The sequence below is a fragment of the Drosophila guanche genome, unplaced genomic scaffold (genome assembly GCF_900245975.1).
Source record: "Drosophila guanche unplaced genomic scaffold, DGUA_6, whole genome shotgun sequence".
Lineage (NCBI taxonomy): Eukaryota > Metazoa > Arthropoda > Insecta > Diptera > Drosophilidae > Drosophila > Drosophila guanche.
Genome location: NW_022995743.1, coordinates 9,314,425 through 9,338,622, shown reverse-complemented (window position 1 = coordinate 9,338,622; position 24,198 = coordinate 9,314,425). Strand labels below are relative to the sequence as shown.

Below are 24,198 nucleotides of genomic sequence, written 5' to 3'. Positions count from 1 at the left end.
ACTATCGCCTGAATTGGATCTTCGTAGCACAGCAAACTCAAGAGTTCCATGGGTCGACCAGTAGCATTCTGCTCTACCATCGCAATGATAAGCTACACAGGCTACAGTTGAGAGGAAAGTCAGTCAAAAATGTACGAGTTCAGTGCAGAGAATAGAAATTCGTTCTACCTTCCAAGAACACTGATTTTTCCATGATGCTGCTGTTGGCCTGACACCGAAGGAGGTCTGCACTCGTAACTCATCATTAATAACCGAACCTAAATAAGACATTTTATTGTTGTAAACCAAATTGAATTCCCGCTGCGAGAGAAAGAGATCAACCCGTAGATTATCGATACAATGCCGGAGAGAGAGAGAGTGTCCAGAGAGTTCTCTCTCAGGTGTTACCCGGTCTCGGCACCGAACCAAAGGACCAGACACCAGAGGAAGACATCAAAGAGAACTGCGAGAACTGCCTGTCCTCTGCTTTGTTATTATTGTTATTATTACAGACACACATACATATATTATTGTTATTCCTCACTCACACTTCCTACACTGCACCCTGGGCAATGTCGTAATTAAAACCATTTTCGGGCCCCTCTATCCCATAATCTCATTTTGTTGGCATCTTTCTTTCTCTTTCTCTGTGGCTGCTGTTGTTGTTGTTGTTGGTTTTTGCGCAAGTGCAAAAGTCGTCGCTGGAGATCAAAGTCAAAGTCAAAGTCGAAGAAGCCATCTCGCCCCGAGCATTAATCTGGCGTATAAGGCTACCGCTACCTGTTGCCCCATCTGCTGACTGCTGATCTGCCGATCTGCTTGTCTTGTCCGACTGCTGTCGTCGCTCGGCTCGGCTCTGCTCGGCTCAGCTCCCCTGCCCATCCCCTTCCATCAACTATTCTTACACCAGTTTCCGTAATTTCGTAAAAGCGATTTGTGTTTCTCTTTGTTTTTTTTTTGGCTGGAACGATTCTACGAAACTAATTGATTATTTTGCTCAATCTTTGTCTTGTCTTTTGCTGGCGGCAACGGAAGACAAGTTAATTTTCTCACACCTTTTTCTACGAATTAATTTGATGGAGATTTCAATGGTTAATCAAGGGAGAGCCCGCCAGAACGTTGATGGATAATAATTGTACGATGTTTAATGGCTGCAACCGATCTAAGGAAATGAGTTTCGTGTAGCCCAAATGGGCCATTGATGGGAAATTGGCTCCATCAGGCCTGGCTTGGTTGATCAAAGGTGAACGATTTCCATGGAAAATCAAACGTACGTTCCCTGTCGCTTCAGTTTAACAATTTAAACAAATAAAGATCAGTGCAGATTCAGGCTTAAGTGTGTAAACAAATATTTGCTAAAAAAGATACCTAAGCCGAGCGAAGAGTGAACTTGAGCTGAAACTTGGGCTACATATAATTAGGCGCCTAACTAAACAAGGACAAGGCAAAGCTTTCGCAACCATCCAGGCCATTAAAATAATTTGAGACGAATGGGGGACTCAGCCAGAGTTCAGGCAAACTTTTCAGAGGGAACCACCACGAATTAAGCTACCTACAAATTACGCAGGAATAGAAAGAGAGGCCAAAGCTCGGACCAGGGCCAAAAACTGACAAGACAGACACACAAACATCCGGATTGCTGTAGATCGTACATATCTGTATGTATGTATATGTATATACGATGCACAACAGATGCTGGAAGCATTGAATAACCCAAAACGAAGACGAAAACCTCTACCTCTGCGGTGGCTGGCTGTTGCCTTACATTTATTGATTTCATCGCAGCAACATGCCCGCCGAGACGAGAAAGAGGAGGGAAGGAGATGGGGTGGAGAGATGTATTCCCCCCTGTTAGGGGTCCCAGTCCGAGCGTAGCCGGAGGAAACGGGTCTTCTGGTTCTGCTGCTGCGCATCGCATTAAGCGTAGAACAGTGGCAGCCGCACAGCCCGGAGGGATTTACCCCACACCCATCGACATTTCAACTTAATTCCTTTTTTGAGTCGCTTTCTGTCAGACCCGCAGATGCTCCCCATCCGCCATCTGGCATATGCGACTTTATAGATAGCCTTACGCTTTAAGAGATTTGGGTATAGAGAATATCTTTTAGGTAAGAAAATCTTGTATGCCTTCGAAAAACTGCCATTTAGAATCCCCACTAAAGCAGCGTAGCTCATTCTTTCATTCTGCATGGTCGAACTTTCTGGGGGAGACCCGGTCCCGGACTGGTTGTTTGACTTGCTGATTGCCAAGGTGCTGCCTGCGATTGCCGCGTATGCCATGAATTTGTTCCACTCTACGTGCAATCATGTTGACTGAGTCCGACTCTCCACTGGCTTCCACAGCTTGCTCCTTTCGTTGCGAGATCCGATACATACATACAAATACATATACATATACATATGTATACATACATAGATGTATGTATGTACATACATTTATGTAAATGTCTGCGGTCGTCGGGGCTTTTGTGCAAATCAGTAGCCTCCGTATTGAGTCGTTGACGTTACATGAACTTTGGTTACGGTTCAATTCGGACCATGGGCCCATCCTCTGGTAGCTCTTGTCTCCTACAGGATGCACTCTCTGGGCATGGGCATGCTCGACATGCTCACATTTTGTACCTAACAAAGTTGTAATTATTGTTGGGTACATTTCTAGCTAATCTGCTTAAGTTCCTCGCCTAGAAAGGAGATTCCCACGCACCAGAAAAGGGACTCAACTAATCCTGCGCACCTAATCCAATCAGAGTCGGAGCAGGAAACGCGGCAATGGCTGTCACTTATCACATCAGTTACGGCCACCCGCATACGATGTCAACAAAGTGGATTTATGCCTCACCTCGGTTAACCTCCTACTCCACCATGCAACATGCTCAGACCCAAAGACAGACCCCTGCCCCATGCCTATAGACATTTCCAATGGCCATTAGTCTGTCTGTCTTGGCAATTATCAACGCCCTGGAGTAGAGATGACTCACGTTTGACACTCAAGTCATAATGGAGAAGGCACTTAGCCAGAGACGGGATGGGACGGCAACCGATGGCTTTTTACGGTCAACACCCATTCGGGCCAAATTTAGACATTATCGGGGGATTGGGCCACATACACTCATACACACACACACACACACACACACGACATCATTGTTTGTCCAACTGTTTTGCGGTTGTGTAAATGCGTATAATTCCGTTTTATGGCTCCTGTGCTGCTGCCACCATCATCATCAGAAGAGGCAACTCCGACCGCGACTGTGACCGCATCCACCTCCAATTCGAGTTCCAACTCGCATTCTTGATGGACTTTAGAGACATGCTGCAGGAGTGGGAACGTGAAGACCGGGTACCGGCTGGCTACATAAAATTGTATTTAGTCATGCTACATCACTTTGTAATAATTTTCATTTTGGCGCTTGCTTTGATCTTCAGCCGCATGGCATACCGTGTGTGCGGGCCTCCGGGCCTGGCAGCAGCTCCACCGCGTCGCCACAGCCATCACAGCCATCACAGCCATCGTCTTGCTGCCACCGTGTGGCGTTCGTCGAGGCTGTGTGTTAAAATTTGTGAAATTATTATCATCGCTGTGACGGGGAATCGGAGCGCCAAGTCTCTTGTTGTTCTCTTTAGTTCCCCTAGCCCCATAGCTGGTACTCTGCAATTTGATTGAGCAATCATCAATTCAGCATGAAGCAACAGATTTTGCGGTGAGTGGAATTGAAGGGTCTTCCGAAAGCGTAATCGATATTTTGACCATGGATTGGGCTATGCAAATGCCAATCAAAGGAATTCCTTCTTTATGGAAGTTGAAGGCTCTGTGATCCATTCTGTGATCCCATTCCATTTGCTACTCCCTCTGCTGTGCCCCATATGGTTTATGTTTACCCACAAGTCTGTCACGGCCAACAGTTCGGAAAATCGTTGACATGCAAATAGGCAACGAGCCGTGTAAACTGAACAGTGGCTCATATATCATCATCCATGGGTGGTGTACTTACTCAATTGTAGGTAGTTTACAAAACGTTTTTCCCTATAAATAGCACGTGTTGCCTGTGTGTGTGTGTGTGTGTGTGTGTGTGTGTGTTTGCATGGTTTCCAAGTGCAATGATTCCCATTTACTGGGAAATGGTAGAGGATCTGGTTTTATGGTCTGAACTAACTGCTTTGACCTTGTTTCTTTGCCCCTAAGTTTATTGGTTTTTCCCTGTTTATGACTTAGTTGTTGACTTAGTTCAACTTTTAGGGGGAGAGAGGCTTAGATCGGCAGAAGAAATGTCCCCAAATGGTCCCCCCCCCCCCCAACTCTAAATCTCGCTCAATCGATATTAATTAGAGTTTGAAATTAGCATCGGAACCAATTGCTCGGATCGAGTTAAGGGAGCGATTAATTATGGCCATTGGGCAGGGACAATATGTGTGTGACAGCCATGAAACACGAGCAAGACCCGTGGAGTGGTAAACACTCAGAGAACAGGCAGCAGCAAGCTAGAACTGGAACTGGAACTGGAACTGGAACTGGACAAGGGATATGGCATCTTGGATATGGGATGGGACCACACGCATCGTGTGTGACGGCGATAAAAATCACAGCATGTTGCAAACAGCCCATTGACGTTACTCTCCTCCTCCTCCTCCTTGCTGTTTGCTGTTGTTGGGCAAATCTTTTGACAGTTGTGTTGAAGCATAAAGATGCCAAAAGGAACAACAGCAACAGCAACAGCAACAGCATAAAGCCGCCAAGTGCGTATCTGAAGCGTCTTGGCACTCGCAGCCAGCCACGAAAAGCGCATCAATCAAAGCGCACCGCCAACGCTGTTGCCCCACGCATACACACACACACACACACAGCTCACACAGCTCTCACACATTCGATCAATCATTTATTATGGCATCGCTGATGGCGGCCCCAACGTTGGTGGCCCCCAACCAAAATACAACAAAAAAACTCATAACACACACAAAAAAAGGAAAGAAAATACTTGGAAAATATAGCTAATTTTCTATGGGCCCCATATACTCGTACATTTTTAGTTTCTATTTTTTTGTGTGTGTTTGTGGGCGGGGTTGGAGGGGCGGACAGCCAATTTTGAGCACGAAAAGCAATTGTATCGTATGGCTGTCAGATCCACTTATAGAGAGGGCCAAATGCCATTAGCCCAGGGTATTATGATGGGGTCTCTACGACCGCACTTTTGTTTGGATTTGCTTATCAAACAGATGCTGGCAGTGGGGCCACGAGCTGTGCTGTTTGGATATCCTAATTAATCTTTAAAACTAAAACTCCAAAAGGAACATTCGCCTGCATAGCATTCGTATGTCCCAATATTCCCCACAGCTAAAATAAAAGCAATCTATTTGATTGACATTTTGTGGCTTGCCGCGAAATAAACATTTCAATTCGAATTAAATTTTGTTGAAATTAATTGCGATACATATTTATGTACATATGTATGTAGTACAATGTACCCGCTGAACAAAAACACACAAACCAAATGAGACCCAAAAAACTGAATAAAAACAGAACAAATCGCGCGACTGGCGACCGCCCAAGTGGACGCCAGATCAGAGTCGCGGCATCGACGCCGGCATCGTTGGTGGTCCCCCCTCTCCCACCGATCCCCAATCAGAGGGCAACGAAAATTTAGTTGTTTAGCTGTGGCTTTTGTTGTTGCTGTAGCGCTTTATCGACTTCATAAATATGGAAATTTTTCATTAGCGATTTCCGTTTCCGATTTATCTTAATGGCCACGTCAAGCTCTGTGGCTGTGGCAAGTTTCTTGTTGCTGCTGGATGTTGGTGTTCTTGTAATTAAGAGAGCTGCTACCGTTTTGGGGCTTGGGTCCAAATATGTTGCGGCAACATATTGCTGATAAACATCAAGGCTAATGCGATGTTGCCGATGAGACGAGACGACAACGACGATCGGAGGCGAAGTTCGTCTTCGTGTGTGGTCTTCGATCAGATCAGGCTTTTGGCCAATGAAAGCGGCTATTAAGTCGCGGCCAGGCAGCCAGCCAGCCAACCGAGACACTGTTGGCAACTTGGGTGGCAACATGCCATTCACCAATCACACATATACTCGTACCACGGGGTCTGTCTGTGAGCTGGCGGCGCCGCACAAAAAAGAAAGCGCGTGCAACAGCCAGAGGACCAGAGGCCGCCAATAGGGGCAAAAGCAAAAGCAACAAAAACAAAAACAACAACAAAAACCAAACCGACCGGAACTGCAACTGGCGCTATATGCAATTATAAGACTGTGGGGTTTCTGTGTGTGTGTGTGTGTTTGTGTGTGCATCTGCAGCAAACAGTAGCAGCCACATTTGCCTTTGCCAAAGATTGACAGCAGCAACTAAGACCGAGATGGAGGAGAGATGTGGAGACCACCGTGCAGTGCATGATGCCGCCACCGAGTGACGCAGTTCTCCGTGGGGATGGGATAGCGCTCTCTGAGTGGCCTCTGCTTGGCACTGTTGTTGTTTGTTGTTGCTTGTCGCCACACCGTTGGGTTATATTGTCAAAAGTACGAGTTGCATGGGTAGGGGGAGGGACAACTTTGACTTTTTATTGTTATTGTTCAGAGCAGGCAACTTTAGTAGGGTAGTCTCATAGCAGCCAGCGTCTTGCTTAGAGGAATTAAGCTTCCCAGCCAAGACTTGCCGTTAGGTACATGTGTAGAAACTTAGCAGCATACTTTTGTTTAGCGGGTATCCATTAGTCGGAATAGCTTTCGTAAAGAATTCCTGCTCTAGTTGCTCTTCTTTTTCTTGGTTCTTGTTATTGCTGCAGCTGGTTCTGGTGCTGCTTCTGTTGATGGTGATGCAAATTGTTGCCATCTATCTTGCTGTCAACATCAGAATAATTGTTGGTAACATTTGATGTTGCTGCCGTTGCTTGTCATAATATGATTGCAGCCGCGGGGCAACCTTTTAAGCTGTGCTACAGTGCAACGTGCCTAGTGGAGAAACTTGGTGGCTCAAGGATTAGTCCATACGCCATGTGCAAACCATTAAAACTAATTTAATGTTCATTTTCTGCGGAACCATAAAAGTAAACTTAAAGTTTACGGACTTTTCGCACACAACAATAGTTCCTAGAAACTCAAGAAGAGTAAAATGAAGAAGGAAACGATAAAGATTCGCTCGAATTAAGGCCAAAAAACAAATAATGCCCCCATATCATGGGAGAAGCAACCCGGACCCGCCCGGACCCGCCCGAACCCAACCGCACTGCATCGGATCGGGCCACACACAATGCTCGCCCAGGCAGGCCCAGGAGCACACACACTTAAAAGGCAAATAAAAACGGGGCAGCGAGAGGGAGAAAAACAAATAATTGCTAATTTTATGCTCGAATAAATGAGCGTGAGTGTGCCCCAAGAGTAAAGAAGGATCAAAATGGGGCGCCCCGCCACCGGAATCGGCGGCATAAATTAGTGCGAGTGAAATAGCAACATTAAAACGTCACGCACTATCAAACGAGAGAATGATCAATGGGGGCACAACCAACCAACCGAACGCCTGAGAGCATTCATATACGCGGGGAGAGCATATACAGAGCAGAGGCAGGCTGGCTAATAGACCACCCATGACGATGACGACGAATCAAAGGCCACCCACGATGTCGAGCAAGAGCAAGAGCCATGTCGCTGCGGCTCTGTGTTTCTGTGTGTTGTGCGTGTGTGTGTGTGTGTGTGGTGTGTTTGAGTTAAAAGACAGACCTTTGAAAACAATTCCAGCATTGGCTGTGGAGGGGATAGGGGACGAGACCCGCAGCAGATAATTGAAATATGTACAACTTGAACATGTGTTATGGTGGTGTGCTGTGCTCTGAAGTGGGTGTACTATCCACACGAAGTAATAATAAAACAGATGTTTGTGGGCAGGGGCAGGGGCAGGGCAGGCATAATAAATACATAAATAAATAGCTGGGTGAATCCAAGACAAAAGTCCTCCAGATTGCTAAACACAATTTTAGAATTATTTAGAGGAAATAGGGTATTGATAGAGTCCATACTCCACTCATATGTTGTTGATATGTAGCAATTGTGTAGTTGCTGTGTAGTTACTATATATAAATTTATTCTATTTTGTAAATATCTTGCCAAACCTTTTTTTTATAACCATTACATTAAAAGTGGCTTTGAAACTAACTAATCTTGTAGAAAATTGTTCCATAAATAGGATTAATCTACAAGCTTAGTGTTGGGAAATTTAACTACCGTGTAAAGTTTAATAGAATAATACAATTTATGAATATGATGATATCCATGGTAAGATGAGGTATAATTTAGTATATTTCTGAGGGTAGTCGGTATAATTAATCCGCGGTCACACTGCATGCAGCGTGGTTGTGCAAAATTATTTAGTTGGATTTTTCTAATTTTATATTTAATTTACAAAAAAGGACAACAAGATGCCGCCGAAGAAAGCGCCGGCGGGTCCCAGCAAAAAAACGGAACAGAAGAAGAAGGAAAAAGTTATTGAGGTATGCTAGAGTATGCTGCCAGACTTGCTTTGGCCGGATGATATATGTTCAAAGATGTGGAACCACGATGTGGCATAATAGCTCTGCGGAGATATTGATTTCTGACTATTTATCTGTAGGACAAGACCTTTGGCTTGAAGAACAAGAAGGGAAACAAGCAGCAAAAGTTCATACAGCAAGTGCAGAAGCAGGTGCAGGCCGGCGGCCATCATCCACGTCCGGAAGGCGACAAAAAGAAAGATGAGAAGGAAAAGAAATTGGCTGAGCAGCGTGAGATGGCATTGATCTTCAAGCCGGTGCAGACACAAAAGGTGGAAAAGGGAACTGATCCCAAGTCTGTGGTGTGTGCGTTCTTTAAGCAGGGACTCTGCACCAAGGGAGACAAGTGCAAGTTCTCCCACGACCTGACCCTGGAGAACAAGGTGGAGAAGCGCTCCATGTATGTTGATATGCGCGACAACGAAGACGACCTCATGACCAACTGGGACGATGCCAAGCTCAAGGAAGTTGTGGACAAGAAACATGCTGAGGAAAAGCGACGACCCACTACTGAAATCGTAAGTCAAGTTACGGCCTGCTCCTTACGAAATATTAATTAAACATTTCCGAACAGATTTGCAAGTACTTCCTGGAAGCTGTGGAGAAGTCCAAGTACGGTTGGTTCTGGGAATGTCCCAACGGAGAGAAGTGCATCTATCGTCACGCCTTGCCGCCCGGTTACGTGCTGAAGCGAGACAAGAAGAAGGAGGATAAGCCCACGGAAATCTCGCTGGTCGATTTGATTGAGAAGGAACGCGCCGCTCTGGGCTCCAACCAAACGCGAGTTACCCTGGAAACCTTCTTGGCATGGAAGAAACGTAAGCTGACGGAGAAGAAGGCCAAGATGGTCGCTGAGGAGGAGCGCAAGAAGAGCGATTTCAGCAAGGGCAAACAGTTTGGTATCTCTGGTCGTGAAATGTTCAGCTTTAATCCGGACCTCGTTGACGATGGACCCATCGAGGAGGGCGATGCCGCCTTTGATATCTACAACCGTGAGGACGACGATGATGATAATGCCTTCGAGTTCAAGGAGCTCGATCTGGCTGCCCTTTCGCTGGCTGCCAAGGAAGTGGATGGCTCTGGCACCATAGCATCTAGCACCAGGCTGCTAGATCAAGCCACGGAAGCAGCCAAAACCGCAGCCGCAGAGGACGGAGCGGCTTCTGAGGACAACGATGAGAACCCATCATCGTCTGCACCCGCCAACGATGCTGCTCCCATCAACAAAGATCTCTTTGTTGATTTGGCCGGCGAACTGGATGACTTGGATCTAGATGATGACGATGACTAGGCTTGCTCAATTCAATTCTTTCTATTTTGATTTGTCAAATCCAAATGCGTTCATATAGATTTCTGCCTTTAGCTACTTTCTGATCAATAAAACTGTAGCTTTCAAATGTTGCATTTCTGAAAATCCATTTACTGTTTAATCAGAGTGAAGTCCAGTAGAAGAACCACTACCACAGCAGTGGAACATTTCAGTTAAATTACAAATGCCACAAAGACAACACCTTTAACTTTACTAATCGTACGTTAACAAAATATATTAAATTACAGTTTAAACTACCAAAAGCCAGGAGGCAACAGACCAACCGCCTGTGGAATCTGGCGCTCGCGCAGGAACTTCCCCAAAAGCATTTCCAGTCGCGTCTTTGGTCCACCCTCATCGTAGACGGCCAGCTGGGGCATATAGGAAACGTGAATGTAGAGCAATAGCTTGAGGAACTGTTTGCCGTAGGTGCGCCACAGCTCAAAGCCCAGTGTCTGCAGTATCTCCATGATCAGGGTGGCGCTGATGTCTGGCAACGGTTTCACATGCACCACATGGGCCAGCCAACGCCAGCCCTCCTCCAAACCGAAACAGTGGGCAGGCCCGTCTGCTTTTCGACCTGGCGTAATAATCACAGCAGCAAAGAGACGTGCGATGCCAGTTTGTCGCTTGAGAAACATGTCCGGCTTCTCCAGCTCGTTTTTATCCGACAGCCGATAGCCCATAGATTTTAAATATTGCTCTGCTGTCTGTCCCGGTTGCTGCGGTATCACGTAGGGCACCAGATAGGGCGACTCTTTGTAGAGATATGCCAGGAAAACTTTTCCAAAGTCCGGCAGCAACTTCCAGAAGGTCACAATAACCGATGCAAACGGAAAGGCGGCTTGGGGATTGCCAGAGATGGCCGTCTCCGATTGACTAACGAACTTCTTGGCCATCAAGAGCATGCAATAGTCACGAGCCAACGGATGATCATTAATGGTAATGGTGGCATCATTCATTACTCTCACGGGCTGGCCGGCAAAGAAGTTGTAGAGCTTTTCGAAATTGCTGCTTAGATGCTGCGGACTGACCGCCGTGATGGCGTTCAGCGGCAAGTTGATTGCTCTTTGACAACCTGAGCGATACTGCTTCAGTGACTCCTCGGACTGCAAGGGCTTCACTGCGTCCACTTTGGCTTGGTAGAGTGAAATGATTTCATTGTAGAATGTTAGGCGCGATGGGTGGACATAGGACCTAGACATGTTGCCTTCCGCCTGCGAAACCTGAACGGAACCTGGCTCAGGGGGTGGTGTTACCTTGGCGGCTTCAGCTTTGGCAGCCTCTTCTGCCAATTGTTTTTGTTGAGCTTCTGACTCATCCTTTTCCTTCTGTCTCTGCGTCTGTTCTTCAAACTGCCTCTTTTCTTCCTCCAACTGTCGCTGTTTCTCTTCCTCCTGACGCTGTGCAGCTTCTCTTTTGAGCTGCTGCTGGATGAGCTCGGAGAATTTCGCCAGTTCTTTGATCATATCGGCCTCCAATTCGTCCAAGCTTTTGCAATAATGCTCAGCCTTAATGATTGAGCTTAAATACTGACTTTGCTCGCAGTTGCCCATCTTCACAGCGCAAACCAGTTGATCAAACTTTTCACCCAGCTCCTTGAGTTGCTGGTTTTGGGCGGCACAGACCTGCACCGTCTCCTTGTCCAAGGACAGCAACAGCTTTATGATTCCCTCATACTTGTTGCCGAATCTTCTTTGGCATCGGGACAAGCCCTCCAGAGCCAGTTTATGCAACTTTTGGTCAGTTCTCTTGCGCAGCTCCAGCTGTTGCCGCTGCTGTGCCTCCAGCTGATCCTGGGCCATCTGTTCCGCCTGCTGATTGATCAGATTCTCATTCTTCTCTCGTAAAGCTTTTTGCGCCAGGCGCTCGGCCTTCTGCTCTTCTTCCCGCTGACGGGCTTCCCGCTGTATCTGCTGGCTTTGTTGCCGCTCCTTTAATACTTGAAGTTGATTACGGACGCTCCTCTTGCACTGCTCCGCCATTTCCCGCTTTAATATGCTAGCGTTTATTTCCTCTGCATCTGGGAAGCACGACAAGCTCGGCTCCTTGTCCCGGATGCTGGGCGAAACAATCGTTTCCTCTGCTACAGTCTCCTCGGCATTTACGATGCCTTCGTCCTGACTTTTCTGTTCCCCTTTCACCCAAAATGGTTCCCGGTCGGGGCCCAATGTCCGTCCTTTGCATGTGAGCGAAGCAATGGCTGCATGCTTAAGCACAGTTTCTAGGTTCAAGCTATCCATGGACCGTATAGCATCCTCAACGCTCTGTGATTAAATAACCCATATAAATGACATATTAAAGCAATTTGTGGGATATTCTTTACCATTTTGTTGATTTGTAAATTTTTTCTGGGCCGCCCTGGCATATGCCTAGTGGTGGCAAAAAGTTGACAGGTTTGTTCGATTTCCAGAAAAGTTCAACCCTGTTCGTCTATCGCATGAGCGTTATCACCACTAGCAGCAACTACAAACAAACAAATTTTTCCAATGGGTGGCGTGAGGAAAAGGGGTATATTAGTTTTGTGGTCGAAATGGATTACCGAATCGCTAACCTCTGATTGATGTCGAATTATTATTATAGTCAAAATTAATCCTTGTGTCAAAATAATTTTTATTTTTTATTTAAAATGTACTTGCTCTGACATAATGCGTATATAGCCATACTGGCGTTAATGCATATGAATATGGCTACATCGACTGATATTGCGATTGATACTAATAATGAATATTGGTAAAACCAATATAATGAATTTCCTTACCGGGTCGGTGACGCATTCTTTTTTGTTTATATTGGAGAGAATACACAATACCAAGCCTCAAAATCATTTAGAAGAATTTGACACCATGGCTGCCATCCATCTCAATTAGTTCACATCGGCCTTTCTCTTCCAGCAGTCGTAGTGCACTCAGGAGCACTGACTCATCCACGCCATGGAAATCCATTTGAGTGGAGTTCTCGCCAGAAGCTATTTCGTACAGTGTGCAAATGCTGTTGGTCTGCCCCGTCTCCTGTATCCAATCGTATACCATATTCCCATACTCCTCCAATGTGTACCAATACACTTGCCACTCCTGGCGGCGTTTGTCCAAGGCAGCTGCATGCCCAGTCCGTTGCAGTTCCTCCAGTATTACCAGAATGAGCTCCGGGGAAAGGCGCCGCTGAATTGACTCATTGTGGAATAGTGGCAAGCTCTGTTCGTTGATGCTGAGTGAAAACTTATTCGTATGCTTGAGGTATTTGAGAAAGAGATCCGTCCAGACCTTCAGCTGCTGCTGTCTGGTTTCTTCGTGGGGCTGTAAACTGTCGGGGAAGTTAAATAATGCATACTTGTACTAATTGCCAAAATGCTTACGTGAAGAACGGTGGGAATGTGTACTCCCAGGGCCATTGGAATTCAGTCATTTTCGTTTATTTGCAAAAGCATCAGTGCGACCGCGGATTTATCGATAAAAGAAAACACCTGACTGCAACGAAATTAACACTCTAAGCCCGATATATCTAAAAAGTTTAAAACTGAGTCAACGAAAATGGGTTAATCGTGCTCTGACCATGTCCGAAAATCATTTTCCACGATTTCTGCTTAATATTACTAGCAAGCTAACATGAAAAACTTACCTTATTTCTATAATATCCTCTTTGCCAAGGAATGCAGAATGCTGCACATGCCCTGGTCATTATCATAATTTCATAAATTTGTTTTACCCAAAACACAGTCTTCAGGTCCAAATTATAACTCCGATTTTCCATTTACATTCAAATGAAATAAATTTTAATTGTTCTTAAATAGAATAAAATGCGTACATAAACATTTCCTCGGGCTTTTCCGTACAGTTTGAGAGGATGCATGATTTGGTTTATTTCAAAAATTTCGATTTTCAGTTGTTGTCCAGTATCATGAAGAAAGTCAACATACAGGCATTTTAGTGGATTTGTTTGATGGATAATCAAAATACATACACGTATACGTACTCACATATATATATATATTTAATTAATTGTTCTGCAATATATTCTTGTTTAATATATGTAAGTTAAGTACTAGCTGGCGTAATACATTCAATATCTTCTCATTCGGTTCGCTTAGAGTCTCTCTCTCGTGTCCTTTGCTTGTTTTCTATCAGACCTGCGCGTCTTTGTTTTCTTTTGGAAATCATTTACACTAACTTGAGTTTTATGTTTCTAGCTGATTTACGTTAATTTGGTTTTTCTTATAAAACTTGCATGCTGCGGGTGCTTAATAACTATCTTTATCCTGTGTTTGTGTGTGTGTGCCATTAGTTTTCGTAATACATTCATTTTCTTTGTTTTCTTTCTGTGGTATAGACAGTTGTTTTGTTCTTTGTGCTGCGAGTTTTGCATGCAAGTTGCTCTTACTGGGAATCGGGACACTCTTTAGCATGGTTGATACAACATATAATATTTACTATATTTTATATCTTTTGGTTTTGCACTTTATTTTATTTGTTTTTGTTTTTTGTACACATGCGTGAAATTCTCTAGGGAGCGAAGGTTTCTCTTGATAGTACCGTTAAGAGTGTCTGTGTGAGTTTGCTAGTGTTCAAAGAGCTTTACAGTTAGTTCCTAGTTAACAAGTGAGGTTTGGTTGAAATCTTTCTTTGCTAGATAGGTATTTTGTTTTGTATGATGTCTCTCTCTCGTTTTCAAGCTGTATGCCTCCTGCCATTCAATATCAAAGTCAGTTACATAGCAATCGATTTATTTATCTTCCAGTATATATTAGTAATATATATAAATAATAAAGCAATCAAAGAGTTCTCTTCAAAATATACATAATAAATGCCCTCATATGTGTGCTTAAAGCATCTATATTGATGAAAATGTACACTTGAAATGCTTCGCTCTGGTTCGTTCACTTACAACATAAAAGAAATATAAAAGCAACAACAAAATGGTAGTTGGAATTCCGCTCGACTTTCCAATCGAATTTCCACAAAATTTGTTTCATAATTGGAAGGAATATTTGGTTCAGAGGTGCAAAGCGGCAGTTGGATAGTACAAAAATACAATTATAAAAACGAAAGTACTTCATATATGTTTTCTGCTTTCTTTTTTTTTGGTTAATGAAACGTGAAACAAATCTTAAGCCTGCGTGTCTCTATATCTATTTATATCTTAAGATCGTAATCAGCGACAAATCAAATAAACAACTAATTGATTCCTTACAAAATACATAAAACATAATCCGCCAGCATTCAATATAATATATATAATGTACATATACAGTTCTCAGATCTTATACATACACATTCAAATATATATATTTGGGGTTTGTTTTAATGTTATCGACAATCTACTTAAAATGGCATGTGGTGGCATGTATTACAATACAGTATACATATAGTACATACATTTATTTATAATATATCATTATAGATCGTTTTCCAAGTTGGTATAAAATGCATGCAAGTCGAGGACAGACAAACATTAAATCAAATCAAGTCCCTTCTATTTAGGTTAAGCTTGCATTTGCTCCATGTTGGGTCTTCTATGCTTCTTCCGTGTTTCTTTTCTGTCTTCTGTGTTTTGCCTATCGTCTAGATTTGAGTTATTACATATACATTCATAAAGTTTTGGGATTCTAGAATCACTGCACGTATAGATAGCATGACAGCATGTTGTTTCACACAATGCTCCATATTTTCGACTAACGACTAATACTAGGTATAGTTAGAGACCCTAAGCTACAATTTTTGCCTAAGACTGTTTCGGGGTATCCCATGCGGTGGGCTGCTTGCTCTACTTTGCCAACGGCTCAAGGTAGCAGCGCACCGTGTTGTTCTCATCCAGCATGGCCGACAGATGACGCTGTTGGTGTTGTGGGGGATGCGGATGGGGGTTTACTGTGTGGGGATTACTGTGTGATGTATGCGACGACGATGATGTTGTGGACTGCGGTGATAGTTTCTGAAGCTGTTGACGCTTCTGTGCGGGCGTCTGATTGGCCGGTGGCAGTGGTGGTCCGGCGTTGCCATGACCAAATAGCTCATTTACCGCCAAACGGGCGCTCGGTGACTTGGCATGCTGTTGCTGTTGCTGCCTAAGCGCGCCCCGCATGGAGCCCTCACCAACGCCGCCGCTAACCCCAAAAACCGCACCATTGTGTTCTGGGTGCGATCCTCCTATTGCTGCTTGCGCTGCTCCGGGTGGTTGCGTTCCATAATCAACGGGCGCTCCATGCTTGCGCAGCTGACGCCTAGAGTTGGATTAAATTCTCCTTATTACAAATTCGCTGTCTTCGCACTTTGTGTTTAGTTACTTACTGAAACCGCCGCTTAAAGTCCGCATCCTGCAGTGCCATTAATCGACGCATTCGCTCAGCGCTTTGGGGTGGCAAACCGTGCGAATCATCCTCCATATCGCTCTCGTCATCTTCCTCCTCCTCCTCATCACAGGCGCCATCGTGCAGTTGCTCTGCGGCAGTTGTCTCTTCATCATCCTCCTCCTCGTCATCGTCCTCGTCGGCAGTGCAACGTCTCGCAGGAATTGGCTGCGACAGCGGCTGCTGTTGGTTTCGTGATGAGACACTGCCTCCACTTAGACTGCCACCATAGCGACTCCCGCCAGTAGCCACTGCCGCACGCATGTTGTTAAATACGCCGGTGCCCACGCTGTTGTTATAGACCTCATCCACATCAAAGTCGCCCACTTCGTAGTGTTGCGCATCCGAGTTGCGATTACTGAGTATCTCCTCGTACACAGGCCCGCCATCCACTCCGCCGACACTGCCTTGATTATAGTAGGCATCGCCCAGATCACAGTTGGAATGCTTATTTCTATATTGACGCTGCATGAACTCCTGCTGGTACTGCGCCATGTGCGGCGGCGGAGCTGGCAGCTGTTGCTGGCCATTTGCTCGTCGTTGCTGCTGCTGCTGTTGCTGGTGCTGCAAGTGCAACAGATGGGCATGCTGTTCTGCCTGCTCCTCATCGGAGGAGACTTGCTGCTGCTGCTGTTGCTGCCGTTGTTGACGCAACTGCTGCTGCTGCTGCTGTTGATAAAAGGCAGCAGTGTTGGGTGGCAGTGGTGGGTCCAGGGCCTCGGCATAGTGCGGATAGGCCTGTTGTCCCGGCTTTGTCTTCTTGTACGATGGATAGAACAGCACTTGGGAGGCGGCTGTGGCCCGGCTGTGCAGTGAACCACTCGGAGATGCCGGAATAGCTCCTCCGCCACCCCTCTTCTTCTTGCCGTGCTGGCTGTTTGGCTTCTGCGTCCAGTAGAACACCTCATGGGCCTGCTGCGGTGAGGATGTGGGTGCCCCAGCGTTATTGTAAAACTCCCGTTGGGCCTTCTGCTTCCAGCTGTAGTAGTCCGGCTGATTGTAGTAGGCCTCACCCAAAGGCGGTTGTTGCTGCGGCTGCTGCTGTTTGTGGGCGAAGATCATGTGCGTAGATCCCGCCGAGCTGGTTGGCGACGCATGCCCAGTGGAGCGCAAAGTATTCCCTCTCTCTAGCACTACATGACCACCAAGAGGAGGCTGCGCTGGTTGCAGGGTGCCCGTTATCAGTCCGCTCTTTAAGGTGCGTCTCTGCTGGGCTTCATTGAGCTCACAATCAGAACTTGCGCCCATGATGGCGTCTTCGGTAGCAGGTAAATGTTGCTGCTGCTGCTCATCGTGCGCCTCATCCCTGACCCCCAACGGTAGCTTGGATTTCTTTGCATTCGAGACGCTGCATAATGTGCCAGCGTTGGTGCCACCAAGTCCAGCTCCGGCCCCTATGCCCGACGAAATGGAGGTCTTGGAGCAACGCAGGCACTTGGGCAGCCATGCGTGCTGTCGCACATATTTGCGATACTCTCGGCGTATTTTCTCGTTCTGAATGCAGTGGAACACAAAGATGTAGAGTCCCAGGAGGGTGTTGAAGCAAATAAAGCTATATCCATAGACGTCGGTCACGTCCTCATCCATTTTAGCACCGCGCAAATACAGATAGGCTGACAACCAAACGGCGCTGAGCAGCAGGAAGAACACAAACGAGCAACGTATGTCGAAGCTGCAAGCAAAGAGAAAACATGAACAGATAATCTCATCGGTTATCGATGGAAAGGGCAAAGGAAATCTTACCGAACAGTGGCCAGGCGTGTGTGCTCTTTGGTCTTCAATCCAGTGCGACTCTTGCGGCACATGATAATCCAGGAGAGGAATGTGTAACCAATGGCAGCCTAAGGATATTGTTGGCGAATGATTTTATTGGGTTTATCCAAGCTGTTATTTTTTGATGTTGTGAGCTTACCATAAAGAAGATAAGCACTGGAGAAACAAAAGTAGCATAGAACACTACATTGGCCTCCATGAGAACGCAATAATCGTTTTGGGTGTAGGTGCTGGGATCGATGATCAGCGATATGGCCACCACGCTCAATGCCATGCCATAGGAGAGCAGGTAATAGCAGTTCACTTTCGGTGTCTGATCCACCTCCAGGAGCAGCTCATCCGAGGTGAGAGTGGAGTACGAGTGGAAGGCTAAAGGATGTTAGAGCTTTAGGGATTTCTTTGCATTGAGTGGGAGTAGAGGTTGGCTTACCTTCGTAGCAGAACCAGGCGGTGCCAGAGAGTATGGCACAGTGGAGGAAAACGGTTATAAAACCACAGAAGAATATGCTTGTTTCGGTCTGTTCAATGCCCAGTAGAAAGAGCAGCTCAATGGCCAGCAGGCAAATATAAATGTTGATATATATCGAGGTGCGTGCGGACTAGAAGAATATCGAAAAGAAATGGAGTAGAAAATTGGATGGATAAGATAGGGAATTGATTTAAATTTTCCGAGCAGCGAGCGCAGACCAGGCAGAAAAATGAATGGAAAGAGCAGTCATACTGAGCATACTGAACGTATGTTCGATGCTCAAACTTAATTTAGTATTTGATTTACAATAATTTTGGTGGTTGGTGGTGAAATGTCCAGAAACAAATAGCTATGTAAAATTAATAAGACTAATAATGAAAGTAAGACATAGAACAAGACTCGAAACAAGCAAAACGAAATGGAAGATACATATTACGACAAACTAAAATATAAATCAACAAATAAACAAACACAAAATTCACGTTTACAGGACAAAATTAGCAACATTTGTATATTTTATTAATTAAATACATACAAAAGAAAGTTTTGAAATGATTAAAGGAATTATATCAATGGTACGATGTCTAGGTTAAATTTGTTAGACAATGAAAATGCACACAACGGGGTTAGGAATACACTAGAATGGATAATAGATTAATATGTAAGTAAAACATGCCAAAATATAATGAATGAACTGTTTGTGCGATTGAACAGAAACATCAATTTAAAATCTCACACTTCTGGAACTGAGAAGAGGGAGCTAAGCTTAGACTATGACAAATTACTACGAAATAGAACTACTACATATAACTGAACTGGGAGAGTCTTCAAGTGTTAGCCGTTGCTGGAAAGCGATTCATATATAGATCCTTATCGCTTTCCTGTGCAGCTTCCGAGTCTTATGATTGAATTAGTTTCGATTCATTTACAATTTGAGTTACTTAAGCATTATATCACATGTGTCTCTTGATCATAAATATATAAATTAATGTAAGAGTAGAGAGAGCCTAGCCTAGCCTACAGTTTATGCTTGCTTCTCTTCTTTTTCACCACCACCACCACTTATATTGTAAATCATCCATATTGGCCTGCATTATAATGTTGTTCGTGTTGTCCATGCCGTTGCCGTCCGCCACATTCAGATTGTGGTTGCGGTGTGGATGCTGTTGCAGCTGCTGCTGCTGCTGTGCCTGCTGCTGGTGCTGTTGCTGCTGCCTAGCTTGCAGGTAGTTGTGGCTTATGTTCAGATTATTACTGGACACAGAATTGTTTGCCTGGACAGCATGCTGCTGCAGTGCAGCGGCAATCGAAGCAGCAGCTGCAGCAGCCGCCGCCGTTTGCTGGCCATGTTGGTGAAGATTCAGATTTAAATTATTCATTTGCATAGCGCCGCGTTGCGGCTGGTTGGACAGCACCACAGCAGCAGCAGCAGCTGCCACAACTTGTTGCTGGTGCTGTTGTTGTTGCTGCTGCTGCTGTTGGACATTGTAATTCAAGTTGTTGCGATGCGAATTGCGAATGGAATTGTGTTGAATAAAGTTTGTATTGGTGTGAGTTGGTGTAGCGACATTCGTCTGGCTGCTGGGTGTGGTCAAGGTCAATGACTCGTGGGTCTGATCCCGTATATTATTCTGCTGGCGCCTGCTGCCCGCCCTCTGATGGGGCAACGGACTTGTGGCGTTTCTTACCTTGACAAAGACCCCATTGAACAGCTTCAATGTGAGCAGTGCAATAACTATAAAGACCACACAGATGGCGATGCTGATGTAGATAAAGATGCGCATATTCCCATCAAACATTGTGAACAGCGAGTGCTGATGCTCATCCACCACATCCATGAGTATGGCGAAGTTGGTCAGATGATTGCAGCTGCAGACGCTGTGTGTGCGATTGGTGGACTCCAAGCTGCAGCCATTGGCAGACCAGGCACTACAAAAGGGAAAGTAATTATTGAATCTCGAATCAATATACAATCTAAGTCATTTGGACACTCACTGATCAATATAGTTCCAGAACACACAGGTGGGATTGGTCACATTCTCCGTTTTCAAATGCTTTAATGTCAATGTAATGGGTTGGGAGAGCTGGATATGCCGTCCCTTGCCCAAGCTGGCTGAGATCACCTTACTGTTCAGTATGCGCAAGCGCTGCTGAAGATCTCCCTCGCCAGCATCGCTGTCGTTGGCCAAGATTGCTGTGTTGCGCACTAAGACCCGGATTTGATTATTCACTTTTATTCTATTCAGAGTCAATGATGAGACTTACCGTAGCTGCGGGAGCTCTTGAGGTCAAAGTGATCATAGCTGGGCTTCAATATGGACTCAAGGCGATCAAAGGCGGCAAATACAATGCGCACGAGGCCGCCTTCGCTATTCTCAATAAGCGCAGCTCGGGGCAATTCAATACGGTCGGAGCTGAGAGGCCACTGATCCGAGTCCGGGAACACCACGCTGGATTGAATGGTTTTCGTTTCCAAGACACGCACCGAGAGCACTACCCAGAGAGAGAGAGAGAGAATCCAATATTGTGTGATGAAGATTTTAATGACATTGGCAAGAGTGAAGCTACTCACATATATTCTTGACTTTCTGCACCACGCTGCGCTCCCTGATAATCGTATCGGCCAGCAGGAAGGCATTGTACTCCAAGCCTGTCAGCAGGGATGTGGCCACACGCATCTGATCCTCAGGATTGAGATCCAGCCAGGAAGACAGCTGCGACTCATCCAGCAAGTTGGAGCCAGTTTTGACCACACAATGTAGCAGTTCCATGATCATAGCTTCCCGCTGCCGCTGGTCGGGGAAAGTCTCCTTGTCGTGGAGCATTTTCTCGGACACGGTTTGGATAATTTTGGTGGTGACCAGCATATCCCCGCCATACAGAGTTTTACTGCTCGTTACCTCGGACATGTCATTGGCAATGGAAATCAGCGAGGAGTCTCTTTGGTTTAGTCGCATCTCCAGATTGTTCAGCCAGAGGCTGCGACACTGTGTCAGATCTGGTGTGAGTGGATGCCAGGTAGGCTCAAAGTTGCGCAGACGCTGATTGACCTTGTGGGCCATGGTCACTGGCGGCTCACAGTTGCTGTTATTGTACATGCAGTCGCCACTGGTGGGCATGGGGGTCGTGGTGCTGGAGCCAGCCATTTCGTCATCTTCCTCATCGAAGCTTGAGTCGGGAATACGCTTCATCAGCACACAGCGCCACTTGGCAATGCCTGCTGCGCCACCCGGGCACGGCTGGACATTCACATCGCCCACACGGGTCATGTTCCAAAAGAGATTCCTGGCATGGGTGGGACCGCAGAACAGCTTGGACTCGTCATCAGATCCAGCCATGCCAGCGGCATTTAGATTGATGTTATTTATGGTTCGCACAGCGCTTCCGTTGCTCAAAACCGATGGCCCACTGGCCGCCGTTCCCGGATTCCGATTGGGCGAACTCTTTGTAGTTAGCAGCGTTCCGTCATCAGTTCCACCTCCGCCCATTCCAGTTAGGATGCGGGTATTCGAGGGTGCTGTAGCATTGCTGGCAGCCGGAAGCTTGCCGCTGGACTTGGTGGGCGTGCTCTCGTCTGTGTGATGGTTGTGATGGTGATGCAGCTGTGGGGGAGGCGGTAGACCATCGCGACGACCACCTGGAAGCTTAGTGGTCGTGCTGGAGGATGCCACCCCCTTGAGACGTCCGCCCGGCAGTGCAGCAGTGCTGCCCTGGGGCGTTGCATGCGTGACAGGCGGTTGTACATTGAATATGCCACCATTGGCATTGATTCCCACCACGCCAGGTAACGTCGGCAGACGGGGCGGAGCAGCCGAAGCACCACCGATATTCGATGGGTGTATTAGACCGCTGCCATTGCCAAAGATTGGCGGCCCATTGTTCAGCACCCATGGCGGTGGACTAGGCCTGTTGGTCGTCGTCGAAGTCTGTGCCGCCGAAACGCACTGATAATGTGCCTCGAGATACTTGTGAGTGCCCATACAGGGGTCCCCGAACATACTGGTCGCTGCCAACACACTGCAGCTGTTCTTGTGGGCGCATCTGAAATTGGGATTGTGTTGGACAAAGGGCTCCCGTCACGCAGTTCAGTGTTAGGACTTACCTTGAATTGAGAACTGTGAGGGACTTGGGGAACATGCAGTTGACACTCCACTCCACGTTGCCATGGTCGTTGCATATGGTAATCGAGAAGCGTCCATAGTTGGCCCGTATCAGGTTGATAAGCTCTCCCTGCTCGCACTCAATGGTCAGTTTCTTGCCCTCGCAGGCATAGGCTGTTTGGTACTTGGGAGCTGCAAATCGAATTATTCATAAGTTGAAGATCATATGTAGAGTTGGTGGGATAAATAAAGGATATATGTTGGTTTGTTGATATAGTTATATGGCATATATAGAGAGAGTATTGATTAGCGTTGCGTTGATTTGTTGTAGTTTGGTTTGGTTTTGTGATGATGGATCTGCAAATACACTTACGCTCTATAAACATATGGATGGATACAAATTGATATACAGATATAGTATGGTAGGTAGATAATGTGATATTTAGCATGATACGCTTTTACGCTGCCTGCGTTATACTTAGTATATATATTAAGTGGTGGGTCGATAGCGATGGATGCTTTGTTGCAAGTAGAATAGTAGTCATAAATACCAAGTCCTGCCAGCCCCTGCTAGCTCACGTATCGTCAACCGTCCATAGGTATCACCATTTTTAGCATCGATTTGTAAACGCTGAAAGAAAATAAAACAAAGAAATTTCTAAATTTAGTTCTTATTTCAAAACAAAAGTTGGTTTTCGTACAGATACTTTAATTCTCTACTTTTATATTTTCTATGCAAAACTAGTTTGGTGACCTCTTTTCAGGTTACTTACAATAACTCCATTCCGTAGCTCTCGCATGGGAAAACAGGCTTGGAAAAGTGACTAATGCCTTATCTGGAGAAGACAGAACACACACAAAAAAATTATTTATATGGAATCCATTGCGGGCACACACACACACTCACAAACAGACACTCGGATAGACACACAAGAAAAAGATAAAAGAAGTTAGGAGAGAGGGAGCCTAAAAATACACACCCTTCTCCATTATGTGGATGTAGTTGTTGCTGTTCATCGATTTAAGTCTCGTACAGCAGAACAAAGACTCGTTTTCTTTGTATACGTACAAAATGCAGTTGCATGTAGAGAAATGTTGGCGCTGGCTGCGCTGCGACTGCAGACAGTGCGCTTGCTTCATGTTAACATACTCAGCACGCACGTATCCAAGTCTTTGCTGCTGCAGCGCAGTCGCTGCCTTGGCCAGTGGAGCACCATTTTCTGTGGTTTTCTTTGTTCTGCCATGGCACCACATCATATGCATTTTCATATACAATTTTCATTTTTGAAATCAAAGACTTTTGTGTGGTTTTTGTTGTAAGCTCCATTACAGCACTAAAATGAACACTTTTTAGCTTTTGGCACTCAAAATATGCTGACGTTGGCTTTTACATTGGAAAAAAAACTGGCTTAAGTTGCAGGTTTCTTTTAACTTTATTCACTATTCGCGAGTTTTTCAGTTTCTTAAGCAGTGAGCTTTAACAATAGATATTTTTCAACTAATTGACAATTTCTTTTGGTTATTTGAATTTTAAATCCGGGTGCTGCGTTCAACTTTTTGTTAGAAAATGTGTATACTAGAATTTGTGGTGTGACCGTGGCATTATCGATAACAGGACTTCGTAAATATACCGAAATATACCTTGCTTTCAAAATATACTGTAAATATACAGTAGTCTTCAATCATATTCTTCGATTTTTATGTTCTA

At 45.5% G+C, this 24,198-nt stretch overlaps 4 protein-coding genes across 5 annotated transcripts; 1 reads left to right on the top strand and 3 right to left on the bottom strand.

Annotated features, from left to right (window-relative positions):
- The first annotated feature begins 8,385 nt into the window (after nt 1-8,385).
- Nucleotides 8,386-9,910, top strand: LOC117591999 (zinc finger CCCH domain-containing protein 15 homolog). Its single transcript, XM_034285447.1, has 3 exons — nt 8,386-8,457; nt 8,577-9,014; nt 9,071-9,910. The coding sequence occupies exons 1-3, from the start codon at nt 8,386-8,388 to the stop codon at nt 9,785-9,787; spliced, it is 1,227 nt and encodes a 408-aa protein (XP_034141338.1). The 3' UTR covers nt 9,788-9,910.
- Nucleotides 9,911-9,978: 68 nt separating this feature from the next.
- LOC117591997 (nucleoporin Gle1) lies at nt 9,979-12,251 on the bottom strand. The gene is made up of 2 exons (XM_034285444.1): nt 12,132-12,251; nt 9,979-12,072 (listed from the first exon to the last, which is right to left on the bottom strand). The coding sequence occupies exons 1-2, from the start codon at nt 12,171-12,173 to the stop codon at nt 10,060-10,062; spliced, it is 2,055 nt and encodes a 684-aa protein (XP_034141335.1). The 5' UTR covers nt 12,174-12,251; the 3' UTR covers nt 9,979-10,059.
- A 147-nt stretch (nt 12,252-12,398) lies between these two features.
- LOC117592000 (vacuolar protein-sorting-associated protein 25) lies at nt 12,399-13,278 on the bottom strand. Its single transcript, XM_034285448.1, has 2 exons — nt 13,161-13,278; nt 12,399-13,108 (listed from the first exon to the last, which is right to left on the bottom strand). The coding sequence occupies exons 1-2, from the start codon at nt 13,208-13,210 to the stop codon at nt 12,634-12,636; spliced, it is 525 nt and encodes a 174-aa protein (XP_034141339.1). The 5' UTR covers nt 13,211-13,278; the 3' UTR covers nt 12,399-12,633.
- An 835-nt stretch (nt 13,279-14,113) lies between these two features.
- On the bottom strand, nt 14,114-24,053 carry LOC117591995 (latrophilin Cirl). Of its 2 annotated transcripts, XM_034285441.1 has the most exons (13): nt 23,471-24,053; nt 23,264-23,326; nt 23,042-23,121; nt 22,493-22,682; nt 20,963-22,431; nt 20,656-20,883; nt 20,386-20,596; nt 20,079-20,319; nt 18,352-18,520; nt 18,061-18,290; nt 17,892-17,989; nt 16,090-17,820; nt 15,566-16,022 (listed from the first exon to the last, which is right to left on the bottom strand). In XM_034285441.1, the coding sequence occupies exons 4-13, from the start codon at nt 22,525-22,527 to the stop codon at nt 15,566-15,568; spliced, it is 4,869 nt and encodes a 1,622-aa protein (XP_034141332.1). In that variant the 5' UTR covers nt 22,528-22,682; nt 23,042-23,121; nt 23,264-23,326; nt 23,471-24,053. The 2 variants fall into 2 exon arrangements, with proteins under 2 accessions (XP_034141331.1, XP_034141332.1); XM_034285440.1 differs by having other exon boundaries at nt 14,114-16,022; nt 22,493-23,121.
- Nucleotides 24,054-24,198: the final 145 nt, after the last annotated feature.